Raw genomic sequence first — 26,257 nt, 5'->3', positions numbered from 1 at the left:
GCAGCTCATTACAATTTTAACACAGCATACAATGCTTTGAAGTGAAGCTATTAATATAACCCACTACCCAGTATGTTAGGTGATTAACTGTACATCATGTTGGAGCATTAACAACACATTTCATAGCAGTAAAAGTATTAACACAGTGTACATGGTAATTTGTTAAAATATTAGCACCGCCCTGAGATGAGGTATTGATGCAAGAAACTATGTGATACTTTTGCGTATTTAATATAACATGCTGTAATAAATTAAAGTATTGACACAACTTTTGGCGCAATGTGTTAAGAGTATTAACGTCACATTGCGTGCGTGCAGCATGTTAGAGACATGGGCCATTGTGTAAAGCTATTAATAGAATATGTAACAAAAACAAAAACCTTTTTCTCAGAAATATTTCTGCACCCATAAAAATTGTTTCTTATTTTAAGGATTAAAGTAACTTCTTCTTTCTTCTTTGGCTTGGCTTCGCAGACGAAGATTCATGGAGGGGTAAATGTCCACGTCAGCTGCAGGCTCGTTTGTGGCTGACAAGTCCGATGCGGGACAGGCAGACACAGTTGCAGCGGTTGCAGGGGAAAATTGGTTGTTTGGGGTTGGGTGTTGGGTTTTTCCTACTAAAGGCTAAATAAACAGCACAATGAGGGAGCCACACAGCTAAATTATCTTATGTCAATTCAGAAATTCTTTACGGAGGGGAGGTGTCACAAATCTTGAGGGACAGGCACGTGACAAGGGACTTAAATGATGCCAATCTACCAAAATGACATAGCAATGTAAACATTGTGTTTAGTGAATGAAACATACTCCACCGAGAGAGCCTTTTTTTGTTGAAAAGGATCATCAGTAGAACAAGAACAATTAAAATAACACCAGAGGTTTACATTAAGACCAGGCTGATGGTACACACACCCACACATACACTGAAGCACAGTGTAGTCTGCAATTTTCACTAAGTCCCACAGAAATTAAATTTAGATCAATTATCAACTCTTTAAATGAATTAATAGGTGTGAGGGTATAAGTTCAATTTTTTGGGGGTCAAAATCTGACATGCAGATTGTTGATTCAGACAGCTATTGGGAAAAGCTGGCCGTTATCAGTGAGGCAACCTGCTTATGAACAAATATATCTGGTCAAGGCTCAAACCTGTTCATAAAGATTTAACTTTTGTTGACTGCACAGGATCAATCTCAATGAAAAATATTGACAGAAAATTGAGTTTAATGATGAGCCAGGAGGGTGAATTTCAATTAATGCCTTCACCAGAATAATGTTCAGCCATCCAGACAGTCACATTGCTACAAGGGTATTTATCAAGGGAAAATCTTCCATTATCTTAACAATCGTCATTGCTTGGTTTTCTAGTGAACTACAGTGTAAGAACAAATTCTCTGTAAGCAGATTATTTAATGGATTGAAAATAAACTTCTTTGAACCCAACTGATACAAAGCAAGAACAAAATATTGGAGAAAATAATAACTGGGAATCTCTAGTACACGCCAGCCAGAAATCCACCAGCCCGCAATCCACCAGCCCGCAGATCTGACACAAGGCAGAAAATATATCAGTAAATATACTTAAGTCAAGGATGGATAGATTTTTACATAGTCAGGGAATTAAAGGATATGGGGAAAAGACAGGTAGGTGGAGTTGAGCCTATCATCAGATCCGCTATGATTTCATTGAATGGCCAGATGGTCAACTCCTGTTCCTATTCTTTATCTGCATGTGACAAAGGGACAATTGGAAATTCCATGGAACTGGCTGAAATAATATTCCAGTAGTACAGAAAAACCTCAAGCCACCATTTTCATGATGGTGGTGCACAAAGTTGCAGTGGCCACTTCGGTTCTTCATAGATTCAGAGAAATGGATCGGTGGTCAATCCACAGGACCACAAGAGTGGCAGACAGGATCACTGGAGTCTCCCCCCAACCCCCATTGACGTGATCTACCAGGATTGTTGTCTCAAGAGGACGCACAAACCATTGAGGACTCCTTCCACCCTGCACTGCAGGATCTTTCAGCTGCTCCTATTGGGGATGAGATACAGGAGGATCAGAGCCAGCACCACCAAGCTGTGGAGCAGCTTCTTCCCACAGGCAGAGAGAACGCTGATCGACCAAAGAAACCGCTCATACTTGCTATCTGAGACCCTCATATGTACAAAACAATATTTATTTATTCGTATAGGTAAAATACTTGTCCTGCATATGTATTGTTTGCCTCTAAGTGTTTAATATCTAGTTGAGTGTCTGCATGTTTTTGCGCTGAGGATCGGAGAAAACTGTTTCGTCTGGTTGTACTTGTACAATCAGATGACAATAAACTTGACCTGCCAACTTCTAAAGGCCTATAATTACGCAGGAAAGGCAGAATTGGACCACTTCTCATTTTTGTCTCTGCAATAGAAAAGAGAAGCCAAGAAAGAAAGGCAAAGGCAGGAAAAAAAAAATAACAGCATCCGAAACTCCCAGCAGAAATCTGTCCACTGCTATCATTCCTTGTATGCTTAGGACTCGTGTATATTCAGAAGGAGCTGATGTAGCATTGAGGGAGAAAGAAATGAAAACAGAAAATCTTGAAAACGTTCAGAGGGTCAGAAACGCATTTCTGAATGTTCACAATTCTGATGAAATGTTAGCCCCACAGGTGACATCATGAGCAATATTTTATCAAAAGGGAGGGAATGGTTATTGGAGGAGAGAGATTCATGTTGATGAAAATGCAGTTATCTCAACTCTCCCTGGCAAAACAGTGTTGTGATAAATCTGGAGCTCCTGACAGTAAGACCAGCTTAAGTGGTAAATAACATTTTCATGCCATTGGATGACATCTTAAAATTTAAATTTAAATTTAATAAAAAAAAACATTTTAGACATACAGCACGGTAACAGGCCCTTTCAGCCCACATGTCTGCGCCATCCAATTACCCTTCAATCCCTGGTACACTTTGCTCGGGGGGAATAAACTGGAGCACTCAGAGGAAGCCCATGCAGACACATGGAGAACATACAAACTCCTTACGGACAACACCAGGTGCGAATGGGACTTATTAACTACACAGCTTAAACATAAAAACTTGCCAAATTCAAGCTTAGAAAGATAACTGCCATTCTTCTGAGAGATTGTACTGACCAATGTTACCCAAGTGAGTTTGCTTTGTGCAGCCTCTCTTGCTGGCAATGTGTTCAGTGGCAGTGTCACTGACCCAACCTTGTTAACTGGGACCATATCTGTATTCCATTATCTTTCATTCATCCACATATCAAGAACAGATTCCTAACCCCATTAAATTCCAGTGCTGTTCCAGATTTGATGATTTCTCCATTTAAGTTTCCCCTTTCTGCTCCAAGAACCTCAGGCCACAGGTCAGGATGGGGTTTCTCATTGAAGTCATCTTTGAGAATTGATGGCAGTGGAGAAGTGGGTACACAGTTGCGTCCTCCAAAGCCACTGTCGCAACTGCGAGTAAAAGAAAACCTGATCAGTAAAAGGCATAAAATTCATAAAGCTAAATTCTAAAGCTAAAGCTGTGCAGTGAACATATTAAATTGCCAATTTTAACACAATATTAACTATGCAATGTTGCTCCAAATATTAGAAAAACATCCTTCTTTTGCAAACAACATTGTTGGCATCCACAAAATGGGGTATTTCCCATCGACCAATAGTTGTCAAATAATTGAAATCAAATTGGATTTTCAAAATACAGCAAAAAATTAACCTGATCTGCAGATTTTTAAAACCAAAACCTGGAACTACTCTAGCACATACTTTGAAAATTACAAATAACATTTGAATCACAGCAATGATCATCTCTTAAAGGAGAAAATCTAGGGGGAGTCACGTGATGGAGTAGTGGCCGGTAGGGTAAAACCAGCCCTCTCCAGAAAAGAAGAAAAAAAGTTAAGAAAAGACAAAGTTCAATGAATATAAAATATAAGAAATAAAAGATAAAGTTGCAGAGAAGAGAAAGAAAATGGCACCCAAGAAGGAAAAAGTAAAAACAACGGGAAAGAATTACCGGAAAAGAAAGAAGAAGGCCTTACCTGCAAGAAGGAAACAGGGAGCCGTGTGGAGAAGAGCACTCGATCTCTGAGGTTGGTGTCGGCCCTGCAGAATCGCGACCACCTGACCGGTGGACTGCAAAAATGGCTCTCTGAGCCAAACAAAAGTGCGCAACTGCGCATGAGCGAGGAGTCGTGCATGAACAGTGCGCAATCTAAGGTAAAGGAAAACATCGATGGGAGGGGGCTCAGCTGAGGAGCGGGCAACCACGGTGCGACCAGCTGAGGGATGTCCGACACCAGGGCTCTCAGCTGGAAGATGAGGAAAGCGGCAGGAGAGGGAGTGAAGTACCAGGTGAGAAATAGATTCGATGGAGTGAATGGCAAGAGGAGCAGCAGCAGGAGGCCCGACAGATGAGCAGCTCAGAAGGAGAGGACCAACAGCAAGAGATCAAGCAAGAAGAGGCCTGACAAATTGAGACAAGCAACTCATCAGAAAAATCAGGAGACACAGATACAAAGAAGAAAAGAAGAAAACACAAACACAGGTACAGACACAGAAGAGGAAGAAGACGACCAAGATCTTCACAGAGAGATAGAAGGTAAAACAGATGCACAGAATATAGATAAAGCATTTTTTGAAGAACAAATGAGAGCATTAAAAGAATGGTTGTCATTAGAATTTAGTGCAATTAAAAGGAAAATGAAAAGAACAGAAGATAAAATGCAAAGATTAGAACTGGTCATGACAGAAATAGGGAAAAGAGTAGAAAATGTGGAAGAACGAGAAGCGGCTGTAGAAATGGAAGTGAACGACTTAAGAGGAAAATTGGAAGAAAGTGATAAAAAAAATTAAAGAGTCACAAGAGGTTGTTAGCTCAGAAAATTGATTATGTTGGAAAATTATAGTAGGCGAAACAACATAAAAATAGTGGGCCTGAAGGAAGATGAAGAAGGCACAGACATGAAGGAATTTATAAAAGAATGGATCCCAAAGGTCCTGGGAATGACAGAAATGCAGGAAGGAATGGAAATAGAAAGGGCACACAGATCACTAGCTCCGAAACCACAGACACATCAAAACCCAAGATCCATTTTAGTAAAATTTTTGAGATATATGACAAAAGAAAATATAATGGAGCGGGCAAGGAATAAAATTAGAGAAGACAATAAACCATTGGAATACAAAGGTCAAAAAATATTTTTTTACCCAGACATAAGTTTTTAACTCTTAGAGGAAGGAGTTCACCCCCTGACTGACATCCCCTTCACTGACACCCAAAATCGATCCGTTGGAAAAAAGGTTATAAATTCATGTTAAGACATCCAGGTGTGCTTAAAATATTTATTCCCGGGGAGCAAAACAGACTGTTCTCGGATCCGGAGGAAGCACAAGAATTTGCAGAACACTTGCAGGACAGAAGGAGAGGTGAAGAGATGTAACAAGCATGAAGAATGGTGATGAAATATATATAAAGATGTAAAAACAATGTATATGTAAAGAACTAAAGAAGGGAAAGAGAAGGGAAGGAAGGAAGTAAGGGGAAAAAAAAGGAGAACTTTGTTATATGTGTATAAAAAAAGTGTTTTCGGGGGGGGGAGAGACAATAACCGTCACTGCGAAATCAGTTGACGCTTGTGAGCAGGATCGCAATCCAAATGGAAAGGGGAGTTGTAGTTGCCTGGTAAAGGATAAGGGGCAACTCAGAGGGGGTGGGGTATTTGGGGTTAAGGTAATATTGGACGTGGGAGTTGTGGGAGTATTTTATGTTTTAAATGTGTTGTCATACATTGAGTTTAAAAATGGAAAACTGAGAGAAAGAGAAAATCTAAACACCTTGTTTTGAACACTCACTGATGGCACCCTCATTAAATCCCTCCTCAATGGCATTCTGGGAGTCTCTACTTGGAGAAAACACACCAGATGGACCAACCACACAAATTCTATTGCTGCAAGAGGAGATTAGCAGCTAGGCGTTCTGCAAATAACTGATAAAATTTAACTGTCTCCTTTAATGTTGAAAACAGGTCGCTGTTTATCCACAGCTGCAATGCAGTCAGATCAAGCAGCTCAGACAATTTGGTTGCAGCTGCTATCATTGCTCGTAAGCCATTCAAACGTTAGTGAGCCTCAAACCCTGTGTTTTGTGCCATCCATCTAATGCCAGCCCACTCGCTCATCGTTTCCTTCCACCGCTGTACCATCAGTAGCTACAATTACACTTACGTTCATCAACTGGTCACCTATTGTGACTGAAGTTCAAGTCATGGTACAGGATTATTGTAGAGAATCCTTCACCTCTTCCACCCCCCATCCTAACTCCAAAAACACCTCCTCTTGCTTGATACCATAAAGTGTATGACAAAAAAAATAAGAAAATCTGACAGAGCATTTATTTTATCTGCTGTGATCATGTCATGGTTCCAGTGGCTCACTGACTCCTGAATCCAGAAGATTACATTCAAATTCCCTTTGAGTTTCTTTGCCATTTTCATGAATTTATTTCTAAGTAAGATTTTGAAAAGAGATCTGAAAAACCTTGAACCAAATCTTGTTTCAACTCCATGTAACACAATGCAACTTGTCCAATTTCCCACCAGAGATGTAAGCGTAGCGAAGGTTATGTACTTTCCAGTTACAAAGCTTTCCTCAAGATGTGGAGAATCAGTTTGGTTATATCTGCTTTTGCCTGTCCTGACATATTAATTAAGATGAAGTGAGCCTCACTTCTGGAAAAGCATTCATTAAAAATCCATTCTGTTCTTAAAAGCATTCAGTCATTCAATATCACAAAACCCCAAGGAAAAGCTGGCACAGCAGTCACTGGTCCCAGCCCTTTGAAGTTCTACAGCGACAGTGTTTCTCAGAAATGCATTTCATGCAAACCTTCTTTAACACAACAGAAATAAAATCTTGACCTGTGGGTATCAGATAAAGCAAACGACCTGACAGAATGTTGTCCATTAGTATGCAACTCTTCTCAACGGTACACCTAGATACTTCATTTTGTTGGTTTTCTCTCCTAATAACTTCCACTTATCGAGCAATTCCCATATACTTGTTACCTTGCAGACCCCTCCTTCAGAACAGCTCTATAATAGTCAGCCAATCCACTGTCATTCAGATAACACAATGGCAAAAATCAAAATGACCTCTGTTGTAACTAATGGGTGTTTGGAAATAGAAAAGGGAAAATGTTTTTAAAACTTAAATCATAATAAGGAAATTTCTCTCTCAAATCTTAATCACACTCCCCCAATTCCACTTACTGAATTTCTTATTATTGGCTTGCAATAAAATGCATTGTTAAGAACCAATTTCAGAACATTCTAAAGCCGATGTAATTAAAATCTTTTGGTAGCCGGCTAAAATCCTGTATAGGCAGCATTAAAGCAGATGGTCCCATTAATGATTTACATCTCAAACCTTGTCAACCATGAACATTTTTTTTATATAATTGTTGCTGGATGGAGCAAGAGGGTGCAAAACTGAACTACATAAATGAACTGGTAGGGTTACTTTAATTAGCGGCTAATGCCCTTTTGGGATTAGTTTGTCATGAGATAAATTAGTCAACAGTTACTATACAACACTCTGTAATCTGTAATGAATAATAATGAAAAGTTTTCTCAATCTGCTTTAACCCCGATATTGTATCAGGATGAATACTAATTATTTGCAGTCAGTGGCTGAAAATGGCTTCCTGCCTGACATCAGTGTCACAATTACAGGACTGATGCTTTCATACTTACACACAATGACCCATGTCACAGACGCCATGACCAGAACACATCCAGGGACACCCCGAGGCTAGGATCACATTATCAATGGCCCAATTATCAGTCCCAAAGGAGTATTCAGTTTGTATCCATCTAAATCGGGTCCTCGGGGAACTAATTAGACAGCAGAAGAATAAATTACAGCATCAAAAGGAAAGGTGCTTGGTTAAAAAACAAGCCATTCTCAGCATTCAGGAAATGAAGATTATTAATTAAAACCTATCACAAAAAATATATTTTTTTAAACACACAAGAATTATTGAAGCAATAATAGGACTAACACAGTAGAAAACACAAAGTATGTTGCTTCATATTCCCATCTCCACCATGACAAAAGATGAGAACCAGACAAGACTTGACCATATGCTAAATGGACAACATAGTTAACACAACACTCTTACAGTGCCAGCATCCAGGACTAAGGTTCTTACCCTGCGCTGAATGTAAGGAGTTTGTATGTGTGTCCAAATTTAAAATACATTTTAAGGACAGCGCTGTGGAGCAGTTCATCGAGTGGCTGCCTCACAGTTTGAGTGACCTGTTTTTTAATCCTGATCTCCAGTGCCATCCGTGTGGAATATGTACATTTTCCTTGCGACCCCACAAGGTTGTCTGGGTGATCTGGTTTCTTCCCATACCACAAGGACACGGTTGTTGGTAGAATAATTGGTTACTGTAAAATTACCCCGGGTGCAGGGGGCTAGTAGTTATGGGCATGTGAGAGAAAACAGGAAATTCAAGATTGGAATTGGGATTGATGGGTTTTGTCTGAGAGCTGGCATAGAATCAATGGGCTGAATAGCCCTATGTCACAAAAAAATAATAACACAGGGTCAACATGATTATTAAAGTTAATTATGGTAAATAGAAATGAACTATTTCATTTGGTAAGGAAGCCCAGAACAGATTAGATTGGGAACAGGTCAGAAGACATTTCCATTCCACGGTGGGAGCTTGTGTCAGATGAGGGGTTGGGTGGGGGAGGGGGGGGGGGTCAAATGAAAATTTCACAACTCAAGTTCATAAGTTTTTATTAGGGAGGGATAGTAAGGTCATGAAGCTACTTAATAGACGATGACCATTAAGATGAGCATCTGTCATGCATGGAAGAATGTGGCCTTTTCCTGCTCCAAAATAACCAGGTGAAGAAATTTAGACTAAACTATTTGTGGTAAACACAATCACACATATATATGCATATTTTCTTGGTGTGATTATTTAATGCTGAAAGCCAATGCCCTTGTTGATCTTTCTTCCTCATTCTCATGTTTCTAAAGGCTTACATGGTTCCCGGAGTCAGGTAGACAGTGACACGTTTCCAGTTTTGGAATTTCTCTGCGGTGTAGACAGAGCTCTCTGTGTAGTGCAGACAGCCAATGGTTGGAGGAACACACTCTTCTGTTACCAGGTGCCAATCTTTGCCTGTATTGAGTGAGTACTGCAGCTGGATACCAGAGGAGTCTGGCGATTGACTACCACAGCCTATATTGAGCTCAAACTGCAGGAATGTGGAGCCAGTAACATGGAAGTCCCACGTTTCTGCAAATCGGGGCTTGCCTTGAAATATAAAAGAGAGGAAAATTACTACATGGGATAATAAATTCTGTTAAATACCGGATCAGCAGAAGAATAAATTACAGCTGACTGACACTTTTGGGTGTATTTTATATAGTTTGGACTTCTGATCATGGAAATCACCTTAAAACTTTCCTATTGTACCATTTTTTTAGGTATAACCCATTTTTTGTGAAATCCTGTCATATTTTAAGTCTACTTCAAGCATCCAAAACCATGAAGTGCAGTATGTCATTGAAAATTCACGCTCTTCATTCACACTTTTCTTTGTGCATCTTTGTGCAGTTAGGGCATTACGACCTTGGAAAAGTGGTATCATGGCAACTGGAATCCATCAATGCTGGATGATTATTGTTGCACACTGACACAAGAGGCAGTTTATGTGGAGTACAAACATAAATCAGTGGCAAAACATCTTTAGGTCAGTTGAACTAACGCAATGTGGCGTTAGTGATTAAACATGCTAAATTCAGTAAACGTTCATTTAATTTTCCTCAACTTCCTACATGATACAGTGAATCTGAAATTACCTTTGTTTTCATAATCCCATTTTATTTTCAGGAAGCAAGCCCTTTGAAAAAAAAAGTTGTTGTCCAGTGTTATTTATTGTGCTGTGCCATTGTTGGTGATGCTAAAATATTGGATAGCTGTTTTACAATAATGCTTAAACAAGAAGCTTTTAGGTGCTGGAGAACTGGAACAATGCACAGAAGGGCTGGAGGAACTCAGCAGGTCATGCAGCATCCACGGAAAGCAGCAGTCAGTCAACAATTTGTACCAGAGCCCTTCATCGGGGATGCCAAAGATCAGGCTGAATAAGAAGGTGGGTTGGGGCTAGGAGTGTTCTACCTTTTCAAAGGATCTTAATAATGAAGACAGTGAATCTATGTAATTTTCCATCCCGCTAGGGTCTGGGGGCTATCAGTGGGTATACTAAAAGAAGGGTGGACCCCTTTTTGAAAGATCAGGGAATTCAAGGCGATGGGGAAATTGCACGGCTCAGATCAAGTTGATCAAGGCAGACGAGGGGCTCAGTGGCCGGCTCCATTTTTAATTTTCATGTTCTGATCAATCACCTACCGATATTCAGATTAAAAACCAGTGCTGAATCCTTAGAGAGACAATACATATCGGCATTTCCCCCTTGAATGCGGTACCAATTGGACTGCAAGTCTGAGGAGTCATCAAATGTATCCTGAAAATCAGTAAGCGAGCTATCGTTCATTCCAATCAGGACATCATCCAAGGCCCACTGTGCACTGAGCTTTCCTGAAGAAACAAACAATCAATGTTAGCCCAATTTTAACAATTTTCGAGATTTTGAGATTTCCATATTCCGGTGTCATGGCTACTTCATAAGATATTGCTGCACAAAATGTTAAAATACAGAACCATTGGTAAAGGCCTGATAACTAAATTTAATTAGTTTGCAGCTATGATGTAATCCTCACAATTAACAATCTTACATAATATCATCGCTGCTCCACCTTGAGCTCTCAAGTCCTTGGTGTGTGCAGAAGAGCTCATCAAAGGAACATCGATTCTTTATTCTTACTCTGATGTCACAAGAAAAATTGTCGTGAATCCACATAAATTCCACGGCCTTTATACATGACCAATCAGAAAATTAGCTCAGAGGAGGAAAGCAAAGGCTAATGGTCAAAAGTTCAACACGGAAGTCTGCAGTCGCTGTGATGGCAAAAAGAGCCGGAGAAACACAGCATCTACAGGAAGAAAACGGTAACTAACGTTTCGAGCCTGAGCGAAGGTCTCAGATCTGAAACATGGGTTGCTCTCGACTTACTATAGATGCTGCATGACCTGCTGAGTTTCTCCGGCACTTTTAAGCAAAAGTCAGCAGGAGCTTTGGAGATTGAATGTGAATGATCCTCAAGGTTCAGTATTTGTCCTTTGCATTTCGCAGCATGGATCAATGATACAGTGATTTGAACATAAATGCAAGGGCCAGGTGTGGAAAGTTTGCCAAACGGTGCAGAAGTTAGCAGAGAGTTTTTAGAGTGAGGAAGAAAACTGCAGAGGTATATCAATGGCCTGTGTAAATGAACAAATAACTGGGAATATGGAATGCAATATGAAGAAATGTGAGCTGGTATATTTGGTGAGGGCGGGGGGGGGGGGGGGGGGAGAGAAACCAAAAAGGTGAGTTAATATACAAGAAATGCACTGGAAACAGGGGATCTGAGTCTGAATGTTCGCAAGTCCCTGGAAGCGATAGAACAAGTGGATAAGATGATAACAGTCAGAATTTGAATATAAATGGTCAAGACAAAATAAATAAGAATGGGAATGGAGGGGGTGGGGCGGTCAAACTAAACTGTATCCGACACCAATTTATCCACAGTGAGGAGATTGCACTCAGATCTAGTTACAAGAGGGATGTGATAGTTCTAAAAGGGTGCAGAAGATATTTATAGGGATGTCATCAGGACTGACGAATTATAGTAGAAGAAACTATGTCAGTTGAAATTGTTTGTTTTGGAGCACATGAGTTTGAAGAGAAATTTGAATGGGTACATAGTTATAGAAGAATGAGATGACTTTTAAAATAATTTTACACCTGGTTTCCACTGTTAATTCACCTTTATTTGCATCTTTTACCTTTCCATGTGCCCTGCTTTTCTTTACAGTGGTGCATCAATTATTTTTACTTTATGATGGTTACACAATCTATGCAAGACCAATATTTAGCTTGTTGAGAACATTGAACTAGTAAAAGCACAGAAATGCTAGAGGAACTCAGCATCATCCATAGAAGGCAAAGATACATTACTGACGTTTCAGGCCTGAAGCCTTCTTCAAGGTATGAGAAAAAGCAGTCAGGCACCTGAATTTCCCTCTGTCTCCTTTACCCCTGCTCTCTATTCAGAGCCAAAACGCTACTCCCCCTATCAATTATCACCTTCCCTTTCTCGTCCTCTTCTCCGTATCCAATTATCACCTTTTATCTGTTGGTCTGCTCTCAGGGTCAGCACCAGAACATATGTTAGAGGAGGGGGCATCAGCGTGTTAGAGGGGAGGTGGGTGGTGCTGACAGGATCTGACCTGTCGACCTGGAGTGGGGGGTGGGTCAAGCTTGACACACGCTAGTGACATGGCCGGGGCAGGTGGAGAGTCGTTAGCTTGTATTAATCTAGTCGCTACTGACACAGGAGGAAGTGGGGTGGGTCTGACTGTACCCGGGAGGGGGGGGGGTGGTGGGAAACGACACAGCACCTTGTTTGGGGGGGGAAATGCTTGCGGATGACCCCCTTGGTGCTGAACCTGTCTGCACTCCTTCCCCCTGGCATCTCTTTTATTCAGATCCCTGCCTGCTTTATCTCATACCTTGAAAAAGGGCTCAGGCTCAAAAAGTCTGCAATATATCGTTACCTCCTCTGGTCACTCGGAGACCCACCGAGTTCCTCCAGCATTTCTGTGTGTGTTTTTTTTTTTTACTACAGTCACAAATGTCTGCAGACTTTTGTTTTTCACATCATGGAACAAGTGACAACCCCACATAACTCAATAAAGGAATTTCCTGAGAAACATCCAATCATATTGAGAAACGTTCAGTGATGACATAGACATTTAAATGGACTGTTCATTTCATAGAAAATGACAAACTTGCTTCATTTAGGACTTTGGGAAAAATTGATTAATTCTTATTCTTTAACAACATAAAAGAATTTATGTTCTTCTTGTGTGCCTGATGCCATCTGGCTCATAATTTAATATAAAATACATTAAATTTGAACAAGATTAGGTTGATTAGGCCCATCGAGCCTGCTCTGTCATTCCATAAGATCATTGTTGATCTGGCTGTGTACTCAATTCCCCTTAATATGATTCTTAAAAAATAAATGCGTCTTAAATACATTCAATAAGGCAGCCTCACCTTCTTCTTTGGTCAGAGAATTATACAGATTCACTACTCTTTGAGAGAAGTTCTTGCTCATCTATCTTAAATTTATTCCCTTGAATCGTGAGGCTATGCCCCCAAGTTCTAGTCACCCGCCAGTAGAAACAATCTCCTTGATTCTATTGTATCTATTCCCTTCATAATTTTATATCTCTCCAGGATTCTCCTTCATCCTTCTCAGTTCCGTGAGTACAGTCCAAAGGTTCTCAATCTCTCCTGATAGGCTAGGACCCTCGTCTCTGGTATCAACCAAGTGATCTCCTCTGCACTACCTCCAAAGCCACTCTTATCCGTTTCAAGTAAGGAGAGCAGAACTGCCAACAGCACCAATAGTCACAAATTGTGAGTTCCATTATTTGGTGAAACGTAAATTGTGATTCCATGAGCAAGTCTTCAGATCACAGAAAGGAGTTTGACCAAAAGCCAGGTCTAGTCATATTAATCATGTGGTTCTGCTTCCGAGCCATTTTGCTCCCAGGAAATGGCACAATGTTCATGGTTTCCTTGTCAAGATTTAATTTCCATGATCCATACTACTAAACAAAGTTAAGTTTTGCTAAATATTTAGATCCATTGCTCTTTAACGCAGTGGATCATGGAGATTCTTCTCTTGTAATATTACCAGGGAAGTAAATTTGTTGAGGAACCCACTCAGCGTGTGATTCCAGCAACTGATTCTCTGATGTGCTCAGTGCATTGCTTTCTCAGTGATCCCCTTGCTAGATCTCAGGTGAACCTCACCTTTTTTGTTGCAAGTATCATTGCTGTGTTGTGAGCAGACAGACAACCATCAATATATTTGCACATTTAGCTCATTTCACACTGCCCCCCTAAACTCACATTCTACCTTAAGTAATCTCTATGCCATAAGTGCACTGTGATTAGTAAGGGATTGCTTAAAGTGATATGTGAGTGGAATGAAAAAGGTTTAAAAACCACTGTTTTAATCATGCCTAATTGACTCATTATGTGCATGGTTTCATAACTCCAAAGGAAATGGGCCAATGACAATTTTTCTCAAGCAAAATATTTCAGTCACAATGAGGTCACGATCAGTGGTTCTCAACCTTCCCTTCCCACTCTCATCCCACTTTAAGCAATCCCTTACCAATCACAGAGCACTTATAGCATAGGGATTGCTTAAGGTGGAATGTGAGTTTAGGGGGCAGTTTTGAAAACCACCGATTTAGCTGAATAGGTGATCAGAAATGTTTAAAATGATTAATTTTTATGCATTGATATACATTAAAACCCCTGGTATTTGGGACCAGTGTCGGATAAGTTCATTTTCCGGTTGCTTGAGATTGTGTGTCACGTGGATTGGCGAACTGACAGTGAGGCACGCCAATTTTAAACATCCGTATTTTTTACTTATTTATTTTCTGTGGGGGTTTTTAGCCTGTTGTTTGAGGCTGCTGGTTGCTTGAATTCTGGATAACAGGGGTTTTACTGTACAGTAAAACAGATTACTTTTTGGGACTTGCAAAAACAGAGACGCAATGAAGAAATTCTTTCATTGCTAATATGAAAAAATAACGCAAAACTGTAGACTTGGTGCATGCATTAGCTCTGATATGAAATTTTGTTCCACTAGGAGTCAGATCAATCACACAACCTTTTAAACAATATGAACAATTGTACAAATCCAACCATAAATAATACGAACATGTTCAGTTCCTATCAATTAGTGGACATATTTTAACAATTGGAGGCAAGAACCCAATAATTCTGTGCAATTATAAACAAAAATAATTTGCAGGTACATGTGAATTTTGTTAACGGTAATTGGTTTTATGCCTCAGAACAAACAAAATTAATTCTCAGAGAAACACCCTATTGACCCCAACCAGTTAGAATCAAAATCAACATCCAAGTATGATCAGATTTTGAACGTGGAAGCCAAATGATTTAAGACAGAGAAAGGAATTTCTTTGCAAATTTTGCAACAAAAAAGTAAAATTATTCTCTTAATTACTTGAAATCAATGTTACATTTTCACTCATCACAGAGCAAGTTGCAGGGCAATAAAATACTAGATCATTTATTTCCCCAGAAAAGAAAACTTCTCATAAAGACAATATTCCTTATATTTAGCAGTGGAGATACTTCATCTTTTCCTTCCACAGGAGGCCATTCAGCCAACCCAGAGCAAACTCACTTCTCCACAGTATTTCCCTCTCACATCCCCAGATTCATTATAAGGAGGCAATTTGCAGTGGTCGAATAAACCCACAAAAATAACATTTATTTTTATTGTGGCTGGAGTGTTTTGCTGACCATGACTTGATCCACATTGATTGTCTGTCAGCAGTAATTTCCAAACATTGCTGTTTTTCACTTCATCTGCTTTGTTCGATGCTTTTGCTGTTCACTTGGTTTGCAATCCTCAGTATCTCATCTTGGGTGACACAGTTAGTGTATTACTATTTACAGTGCCAGCGAACAGGGTTCGAATCTGGCACTATCTGTATGTTCTACCTGTGTCTGCATAGGTTCCCCTGGATGCTCTGGTTTCCTCTCACCCTCCAAAGTGTATGGGGCTTGTAGCTTAATTGGTGTATTCTGGTTCGTAGGCCAGAAGGGCCATTTACCGTGCTGCATGTCTAAATTTTAAAAATTAAATTAGTGCATAACCTCTAAACTTTCTATGCACCATAGTCTTAAATCCAGTAATGCTATGCTGGATGCGACATTGCAAAATTGTCAGTAAAACATTCTGCTGCCTTGTTGAAGCAATTGCCGATATCCGATTCTAAACAATGGCTTTAAGCTTACCATGCTCTGGCTGCCACCAGCGAAACGCTGTCGATATGGTTTTGGCTTCTGGGGGCAGTTCAATGGTTATTATCTGAGCCTGTAGAAAAGACATGTAGTCCAGCTCACGCAGAACGTGCCAGGTCACTCCATTATCATTGGTGTACTGGACAACAATACCTATGTTTGTGGGGGGAGAGAGAGACAGAGTGCGTTTCTAAGACTTTGCTTCATAATGGTAGATTTCCCCACAATGTTTCTCATAATATCAAAGATTAATCTGTGGTATGGGGTGAGGAAAGTCTTAGAAATTAGAAGAGCTAGAAGAGAAAATGTACTCATTCAGGGAATTGAATGTGACGTTGCCCAAAACGAAGGGATATAAAAGATTTGTAATCCAAAAAAGAGCAAAGAAACTAATAGATCAATCATTTTTCTTTCTATTGAGTGTCAACAAATGCTTTGTGCCTCATATATGTCATTGTAAATAAGATCATGTGTCTTAAATGAGAAAATTACTTTCAACCTTTGTGGCCCATCCAGAATTTTAGAATTAAACTGAATAAAAATAAAAAAATGAAAAAAATAATTTATTCAATTTGTAAGATTCCTTCCTTATCAAACATTTGTGAGTCCAAAGATATGCCCAGGTTCATAAGTTTTCTTCAAGTGACTAAATACTTTACATTGTCCTTCCAGTACACTCCGTATTATTGATCTGACTCACTTTAGTTTCTTGGTTATTTATCAAGAAGATAAAAACTTGGACTTTTTCTTTTTGCACTTTTATCTTAGCAGAATGTCCCAAGGTGTAAGAATTAAATAAAAAAGACATTAATCTCTACATACAAACACAAGGCCAAGCAACCAAGAATTTGAACAAGGAGGAAGATTTTTTTTTCCACAGCTTTTCAAAGGAATCAAAGGGTGGAGAGATTTAGGAAGATGTGTCAAAGTATATGGAGAATGCAGCTGCAGGAACAATCCCACTGGTGGAAGGGCCGAGATCAGGGACTATAAATTTGCTCACACTCAACCAAAAGATAATGCTATGGAGTGGAAAGTTAGCTTAATTTGGTGTAAGTGAACACCAAATTGGCACACAGTCATTACAGGGCCAGAGTCCCGGGTTCAAATCAAGCACTGTCTGTAAGGGGCTTATACGTTCTTCCATTGACCTGCATGGGTTTTCCTCCCAGCCTCCAAAAATGTACGGGTTTGGAGGTTAATTGGCGTATTTTGGTGGCGTCGGCTCATGGGCCGGAAAAGGCCTGTTAACCTGCTGCATCTCTGCCTTTTTACCTGTCATAAAAAAGAACTTGATTTTTTTGGCGTCATTTTCACTTTCTCAGCACATTTGCTCGTGTTGGCCTTCTCTAATAATATGGATGATATGGATGATAATGTGGTCTCCCAGTTTCCTGTGCAAAATACACAGTATTTGAGCAAACTTTCAAGATTCTAGTTACCTTCATTTCGAGCTCGAGGCCTGTTGCAGGAGGAACCGAGTGTTTTAGTTCCAATGCGGATATAAAATTGCACCAACCTGCACACGAGAAACAGAGATTGGAAGGTTCATGGAAGGCATTATCACAAGTATCTTGTCAGAAGCATGAAACAGGCCGAATAGAGAGGACATTATGGACGATATTGGAAACAAAGGCATATGATCAGAATGATTTTAAAAATCGTCATCACACGAAAAAAGCAAATTTGATCCGGAATCTGAGCCGCTAACCTGAAAAACTGAATTTTGCATATCGTATTAGACTAGGATGAAATTGAACCGGAGTCTTTCAGCAGGAAGTGAGTATGAAAACTACCAAGGTGGACATTGCTTTACACGTGTACATTTTTATTAAAGCTCTAGGCTACAATGGGGGAAGGTGCTGTAGAAATAAGCAGAAGTTGTATTCTGCAGTGAGCATCTCTGCTTATTAGAATTAACCACAGCTAAACAAATAGTGCTGAATTAAATTGAGTTCATTTGTATCTGCAGGCAATCCATGTGTGGAATTGTGGGGTTTCTTACTGAATAATTGATTTGCAATTACATTTGTACAGATTTCGCACAAAGATTAATATCAGAGAGTCCTTAACTTGAATGTTTTCAGCAGCTAAAATACTCAACAGACAATGAGTCGCTGGAGGAACTTAGGCAGAATCCAAGGGTAGAAATGGATGGTCAACGTTTTGATCTGGGACCCTTAACTGAGACTAAATTGAAACAAAAGGGGAGATATTCTGTACATCAAAGGGGAAGGGCCAAGAGGTGATAGGCAATTGGAGAAAAGATAGGAAAGATAAAGAGGCAGGTGGAGGGAGAGGCTACTTGGAAGGGGGAGATAAAAGTATGAACAGGAGTTGGTGAAGAGATGGAAACAATAGAACCAGATAAAGGTGGAGGTTCTATAAAATGCTTCAAGTGGAGGTATGACGTCACCCTGACAATTGTCAGCTTTAAACCTAATGACATGAACATCAACTTTTCTAATTTTAGTTAATTCATCAATTTCTTCCCAGGGTTGCCACCTGACCTGTTGAGTTTATCCAGAGCTCATGATTTTCTCAAGATTACAGCATCTGCAGTTTTTATGTTTAGCAAGATCAAATATACATTTTGGTTTTAACCTGATGTTTGTTGTGTCAAGGCAGACAGTTCTGGCTTCTCTTCCCCCAGGGCCGCTGAAGTAGAGAGATTTCCCATCATTCAGTATCCCACAGCCAATTCCAGTCTGTCCTCCTGTAACCTTCAACCAGAGAGGACTGAGCTGATCCTCGAACCGATCAGTCATTTCACTGGGGTGTGATGTGTTTGGCACACAGGTTCCCTCTTCAACTATGAGAAATGGAGCCAAGCATCAAGAAAAGGATTCCTGCATTTAATATTATGTTAACAATGATTCCTGCATTCAGTTTTCACAAGCTTTCAACAATTAATACACCGGAGTTCTATTATCCAACCTGAAAATGGTGATACAAAGAAAGAATCAAATGTATGAAAAAAAATCAACATTTGTAGAATGATTGATAAACATTAACTGCCTTTAAAATCAAGGTGAGGATGTACATAGTAACACATGGATATTGATTATGTTGTGTTATACTCTGCACAATAAAAGAATTGGACTGAAGCAGAAACCTGTCAAACACCATCATCTGGTAATATGATTGTCACTGATTTGAGATGCCAGATTTGGTCTTACTCCCTTAATTTCTTGAGAGAAAATGTCAGACTTTCAACAATGCCACCTCAAATTAGAGAATATGGCGCATTAACTAACCCATACTGTAGAGCTCGTCGAAAGAACCAAAGCCTTGTTGATCCAAACCAAAGCTTTTATTAGCAAAAGACAGGAGCTCTTCACAGGTGGCCGACCAGTCCAGAATGATCCGACCTGGCTAGGAACACAACCCTTTAAGGCCCAGACAAAAGGTGTGGCTTAGCTCTCAGCCAATCGCTGTAAGCACAGTCTAGATACAGTAACTATATACACTATGTACATTGGTGATAGATCTGTACTATCACACATACATACGTATTTCAGCAATATTTCCTTGACCTTATTGAATATATATTGACCTTATTGCATATTACCTATCACCAATTTTTATTTGATCCACATACTATCTCACACATCACAAGGATAAACAAAGTTGACCTTTCTCACCCTACAACCCTTTGACAGTCAGTCAGAAAAGTTCATACCTGGTTCTAATCCTTGGCTCTTTGGTTGTTTTCTGGCATATTTCAGAGATTCATTATACAGTACTTGGGGGATGAAAATTATCGTGGGAGAGAGTGAAACAGCAGCTTTATTTTGAATGGAAAAGAAAATCAGCTGCCTAAAATGGGCTCTCATAAGGTGACTGTCTTGTCAAATGCAGTGAATTCCCAGGTCTCTGGAATCATGTTTTCAATGATGGGAAGAAGATGAGGAAGAGCTGGCTGCTCTGCAACGCCACTGACCAGTTCTGATGTTCCAGCCCGTACCTCCACAAGCAGTGGCATTACCCACAACATTTTACAAAGATAGGGACCTGGCCATCTCTAGCACATGCTTTAGGCAAAGGTAACAGTTGTGGGTCATGATCTTACCAGAGTAGCCAAGGTCACAAAAGCAGACACCAGAGATACAATCCCCATGTCCACTGCAGTAGCTCGGGCAAGGTTCAGAGATGTAAACCTCATCAAGACCAAAGGCAGGTGCAGTCTTGTGGATGCTGGTCTCCTGAAACCAGCGAAATCGAGTCTTACTGTAATTCACCAAAGAATGAAAGATATTATAATGCAGGTAAAAATTAAGTCATACACTGCCAGAGTAATGAAAATGTTCAGGTGATTTATAGTCTGCTTGCAGTTTAAGGTTCCTATTCCAGTATAATGGAAGACTAGGAAAGGAAAAGCCCCTCTGCAGATGCATCACTTGTACAAATACAACACGTGACAGAACAGGTTCCCTGGTGTAAATCCTTCGTAACAGCAGGCTCCACATGTGACCTTGCCGGAGGCTTTTTTAAATCTTGCACTCTGTTGATTTCGGAGATGGAGAGGCTTTGGTCCCAGTTGGTCATTGCCAAAGTACAGGCTGAATTACCCCCAGAGAATTCTAAAACAAGTCTGCCCAAGGTCATGATTTTTCACCAGCTGTCAGTGACAAGTGTCAAATAATCATCCAAGTTCTCTTCCTTATTTTGTGACAAGCATTAAAGCACGAGTTAGAGAAATTTTCACTGATGGGTTCTTTTGTTGGCTAGGTTGTGCTTTCAAGTAAGATGTATACACATTCATCTAAACATATAAAATCATGTGGCACCTTTGGGAAAGAAAATAGGGACTTCATCTGATTTATATCATTAAATCAAAATCAATTATCTGTTTATAGGTCTATTATAGAGACCAGACCGGCTGTTGCAGCATTTAATATAATCCTTCTTTGCCACATTTGTATGTGAGAGTGGCCAGCAAATAGCCTGTGAACTTGGACTGTTTTTCCATCAGGGAAGCCAAATGCCCACACATACTCGGGCAGAATTGTTCATGAGCCAGCAAATGATTTAAGGTTCCAAAGGAGTCGGGCTTTTTTTTTCCCAGTTATTTCTAACAGTAAAAACCATAATCTTATAAAATGAAAGGTTTAAACAGCTCATCTGTGAGGCCCAGTTGCTTTCATGCTCAGATGACTACAAAACAGGAGGACCTGCTGGGTGATTTCAGAAGGTTGTGTCCACTCCTTGTTCTGCACAGGATATACAAAGTGTCTTATTATTTTCTGAATTTCAGCCCATTACAATGTTATGGCTCATTAACCATAACTGCAGCTAATAACCATACCCACAGTAAAGTTAACGGACACTTTCCAAGTCCCCTACCAAAGCAGCAAGGAGGCCAAGCTAAGAAAAAACATTCCTATGTTCTCAGAAGGACCGCATTGTCTGCATTTCTGCCTGCATCCAAGGTTGATTTAACCCTTTGAATACCAGCCATTTTTAACCTTTCATAATCATATACTCCAGATTGGGTCTATGGGCAAACTACAGTAGAAACCAGCTGGTGGTTGCGTATAAAACCAGTTCCAGTAAACCAGGACACAGAGCATAAGCCCTTGTTGGTAGTCCCGAAAAACCAGAACATGGAGTTTACGCACTTGTTGGTAGTCCCGGAAAATCAGGACACTGAGTCCAAAGGGTTAATGACCAATAGGATTCTCCAAATGAGTAAAGAATATTTTATTTAAAATAAATGGAGTAAAGAGAACCACAGATACTTTCTAATGTTGTGTCTAACTCTTTCCTGGTTTGATGGATTGCTGGTAAATTCTATTTATGTTTGACCGCTGATCTTTATAAAGAATGAACAGTATGGAAAAGGCCCTTCAACACAACCACTTCCCCAAAGACATAGAAGGTCACATTTATCCTTCAACGAACACAGCCCCTCAGTCAAAGATTTCCTTATCTCATATTACTTCATTTCCTCTTGCCCTGAATGTACATCCACTGTCCTCAGGGACAAGAAATGTCAAAGCTTCAACCACTAATTTCTCATTTTTGTTTGTGCATTGCCAAACCTTTAACCAGTATCTAAAAATAGATAACGTTGGAAATACTCAGCAGCAGCATCTGTGGAGATAGAAACTAAATAACATTTCAGGTGAAGACCTTACGTGAAAACAAGCTGCACACAAGCTTAGACCACGTCCAGGGAGTTTCAGTTGCGATACTGTTGTCATAATCTCAATTTAGTGAAAATATTTCGTGCTCAAGTCTAGACTTGAGTACAAGAATATCGGGTGAAGAGCCGGTGAAGTATGCTTCTAAACGCTGAATCAGGGGAAATCAATGTCTCTGCTTAAAATGTTTATATATTTCAGTGAGATCACCTTTTGGGCTTTTGAACTCTGGTAAACATGGGCCCGTTGTATTCAATCTTACCTCATGGGTCAGCCCAGTGAAATTCTAGATTGACTCGACTTCCTAACACAAAAACAACAAAACTGCCCACATGCCACTGTTTATATTCCACGAGACACTCTTCTCACTAGACTCACGACAAAGTTGAATTATTTTTAACTTTGTTTCTTTAGCTTCCTTGTGAAGGTACTCGTGTTATTTGCCTCAACTACCTCTTGCGATATATGTAAATAAAGATTCCTTACCTGGATGCCACAGATCTTGGGATAATGATGGTGATTCTTCTCCAGCTTTCAAAATCCCCTGTGTAGTAAACTGTTGACTCCCTGAGTTCCCTTGAACTTCCCTCACAGCCTTTGACACCAGGCGATGCAGGGAAGCAACCTTCCTTCACCAAAGACCAGGATCGACCAGCATTGTGAGAGTATTGAAGGAGAACAGGGGCAGCACTACTGAACTGGCATTCACATCCGATGTTCAGCTGAAAAGTCCCAGATGTGGCAAATGTAAAACTCCTCAAAATAAATAATTAAAATATACATGCAGATACACCTTTACCTGCAATAAGGAAAGGAATGAACTTGCTGTAAAAGATTTGTAATTTTGACGGTCCGATTTTAAAGTTGAGTGCTCTCTGCCTTTGCCCAATTTCAAAATGTTCCACTGAATTTTAATAAACTCAGTCTTTGCCTCGGTCAAGTGCATCCATAAGAAGTTCCTTTCCAAAACACGTCCACCATGGCTGCGGCGGAGGAGGATGCCAGGCATGACAGTAAAAGTTAATCAAGGAACCTGTGCTCCTATGCCACGTGCATCGTCAGGGAGATAAAATCTCTCAGTGGCAGTAGCAAAGGCATCGCCTCATCAAATAAGACTTTGGCAAGTCAAACCAGGGTAGAGCTGCCAAGGTGAATGGAAGGGCCATGGAGAGTGTTGTACAACAGAGAGATTGAGGGGCACAGGTGCATAATTCCCTGAAAGTGGCAGCTCAGATGGACAAGGTAGTGAAGAAGGTGTGCTTGCCTTCATTGGGCAGGGTATTGAGTACAAAGGTTGGACCTCATGATTCAGCTGAGACCACACATGGAGTACTCTGTGCAGTTCTGGTCAGCCAGCTAGGAGGATGGCGATTCACCAGTAGGTTGCAGGGACTAGAGGGTTTGGATTAAAGAGAGAGGTTCAATAAGTTGGGGGCTTTATTCTCCAGAATGAATGAAGCTGACCAAATGGAGGTTGGTAAAGTGAATCTAGAAGGCATAGGTTTAAGACGAGAGGGGAAAGATTTAGGAGGGTCCTGAGGGGTAACATTTTTCCATTCAGAGGATGGTCCACCTGGAATAAGCTGCCAGTGGAAACTGGCACAATTTTGACATTTGGACAGGTATCTCGATAGGAAGGGCGTACAAGGATACAGAACAAATGGATTTGCTTGGGAACTGAAATCCACAACTGTAATGGAAACATCACTCCCCACCATGTTTTATTTTTTGGAGGTTCAAAATACCAGTAAACACCATTGCAATGTCATCGAGCACAGAAACACACATTTGGGCCCCATGAGTCCATCCTACTCATCAAGTCCTCATTTACACTAATCCTTCTGCAATCCCATTTTTATGTTCCACACATTCCCATCAACTACCACCTTACCCCACCTCAGTCCAAACTCCGCTGCTCCAGATACACCAGAGACAATTTATGGTGGCTAATTAGTATTGGTAAAATGACGGCACTGATGGACCCGCTGTAACGGCAGTGCTGGTGTGGACCCAGGGAGAGTAGGGAGCGGAGATGAAGCACTCCTCCACAGGGTCCAAACAGCAAGTTATCATGCTGATGGGTCCATTCAGGCTTTAAACCACCTGTTAAAGGAACCATGGTATTTTTTATTAAAATCCTTCAATCGTGGGATCTGTGCCCAAGATGGTGGCAACCTCAGGAGGTTACAGGCATCAGGGGAGAAGTGGACCAGTGCAGGGCATCAGAAATGGGGAGAAACACCCCTCCCCCCACCATTGAGAAGGAGATGCACCAGAGACTCCAGCAGTGGACTGGCAAGGGGTTTAACAGCTGAAGGACAGAGACACAGGCTGCTGGAGATTGGTTCATGGAACCACATATCAGAATCAGGATACAAGAGGGGCTCCCAAAGGGCCTCAGGCACTGAAGATTCCTGATTGTATTGACAGTTTGGAACTGAAGCTTGGGTTGCCAACGAACAGGGTCTATGCAGCTGCAGAGGCTGGGGAAGGGCTGGAGACGAATCCATGGACACTCAGTGACTCTGAATGGACTTTATTGTGCTTCTGTTTCCCTTATTATAATGGACGCTGGGCAATCTTAATGGCGATTCTTTACCTGCCTTACGGTAGACTAAAAGGAAATTTTATGGAATACTACATTTTCATTTTTAATTGCAGCAAGGTTGGTGAAGTGGTTAGCGCAACACTTTTACAGCGCTAGTGATCGGGACAATAGTTTGAATACTGCACTGACTGTAAGGAATTTACATGTTCTCACCATGTCTGTGTGGGTCAGGGGGGCTCCGGTTTCCTCCCAATGTGTGAAATGTACAGGGGTTATAGATTGATTGGGACTCATGGGCCGACATGGCCTGTTAGCATGCTGTATGTCTACATTTAAATATATTTTTTAAATTAATTAATCTGGTTACCTGCAGATCTTTGGATGTAGGAGGGAATTCACAGAGAGAACCTGCAACTTCACAAAGGCAGCACTGGAGTTGAGGATCAAATCCAAGTCACTGGAGCTCTACGAGCTGTGCTATTGCATTGTGTGCTGAAACTCAGCAGACAAAGTGTTTGAGCTGGAATATGGCAAAATTAGTAGCTGAATACTTTACATTTATGACATTGGTTTGCTGCTGTATTAATGAGGCACTAATTTCTATCAAAGATAAAAAGAGTTGGGGAGACTTCTAAAATGGAAATTAAGATTAAAAATCTAGGGCTGGTACAGTTGGCGTAGTGATTAGCGTCAGCGACTGCGGTTCAAATTCAGCGCTGTCTGTAAGGAGTTTGTACATTTTCCCCGTGTCTGTGTGGTGTTTCCTCCCACCATTTAAAACATATGGGAGTTGTAGGTTAATTGGTGTATATGGGGACAGGGTCTCATGAGCCAGAAGGGCCTTTTTCTATGCTGTATGTCTAAATTTTTAAAAAAGTTGGACAAATTAATCATTCATTAGCAAATGCTACCCATTTTGGTCCAGTAATTCATCATCTTAATTTTTTATACAGTTTGGGAATAAATTCTTTGCAGTCATGTGCAGTCTTGTGGTTAATTTTGCGTGCGGCCTCAAAATTAAAAACATCACGTGGGTAGAACAACTGAAATAGGTTTTTTTTTAAACAATCATCCCTAGTGTTGTCTGCTGTTTGTCAGTTGGAGATGGTTTTGGAAGGCATTGTGGAAATTCCATTCGCAGTAGAAAATATTTTGCTTTTTGATTGTCAAGGATCAGTCAGTATCTGACAAATAACACTGGATGATACAAAGAGCTTAAGCTTCCTGTGAAGAATATTGAGGAAACTGGCTATAAATCTGGGCTGAAAAGAAGGCTGATCAGTGGTTATGAATCAACTGTTAACTTCCAAAGCCTTTCATTTTACAAGCTTTTAATTATTCAGCTTTTGCCTATTATACATTGATCCGAAGTTCAACACAGTTCATTAATTTTCAATTACAAGTGCATGACCTCTGCAACCCATAACGGTGACATTATCATGTCAACCTCTAAAAACTAATGGGCTTGGGATAGACAGTCTATTCAAAATGAAA

The 26,257-nt window shown here is 40.4% G+C and overlaps 1 protein-coding gene across 5 annotated transcripts in view; it reads right to left on the bottom strand.

Annotated features, from left to right (window-relative positions):
- Positions 1 to 26,257, bottom strand: part of LOC138748952 (reelin-like) — a 271,468-nt gene that overhangs the window by 73,035 nt on the left and 172,176 nt on the right. For all 5 annotated transcript variants that reach the window (XM_069909910.1, XM_069909907.1, XM_069909911.1 and 2 more), the window contains 9 exons: positions 22,702 to 22,937; positions 20,142 to 20,299; positions 18,674 to 18,881; positions 17,512 to 17,588; positions 16,064 to 16,222; positions 10,450 to 10,638; positions 9,078 to 9,351; positions 7,768 to 7,908; positions 3,292 to 3,469 (listed from right to left, as the gene is read on the bottom strand). In XM_069909910.1, coding sequence (XP_069766011.1) covers positions 3,292 to 3,469; positions 7,768 to 7,908; positions 9,078 to 9,351; positions 10,450 to 10,638; positions 16,064 to 16,222; positions 17,512 to 17,588; positions 18,674 to 18,881; positions 20,142 to 20,299; positions 22,702 to 22,937 — 1,620 coding nt within the window. The remainder of the gene's footprint in view (positions 1 to 3,291; positions 3,470 to 7,767; positions 7,909 to 9,077; positions 9,352 to 10,449; positions 10,639 to 16,063; positions 16,223 to 17,511; positions 17,589 to 18,673; positions 18,882 to 20,141; positions 20,300 to 22,701; positions 22,938 to 26,257) is intronic.

Source organism: Narcine bancroftii, chromosome 13 (assembly GCF_036971445.1).
Source record: "Narcine bancroftii isolate sNarBan1 chromosome 13, sNarBan1.hap1, whole genome shotgun sequence".
Lineage (NCBI taxonomy): Eukaryota > Metazoa > Chordata > Chondrichthyes > Torpediniformes > Narcinidae > Narcine > Narcine bancroftii.
Note: the sequence above shows the minus strand (reverse complement) of the source record. Positions and strands in the feature narration are given on the sequence as shown.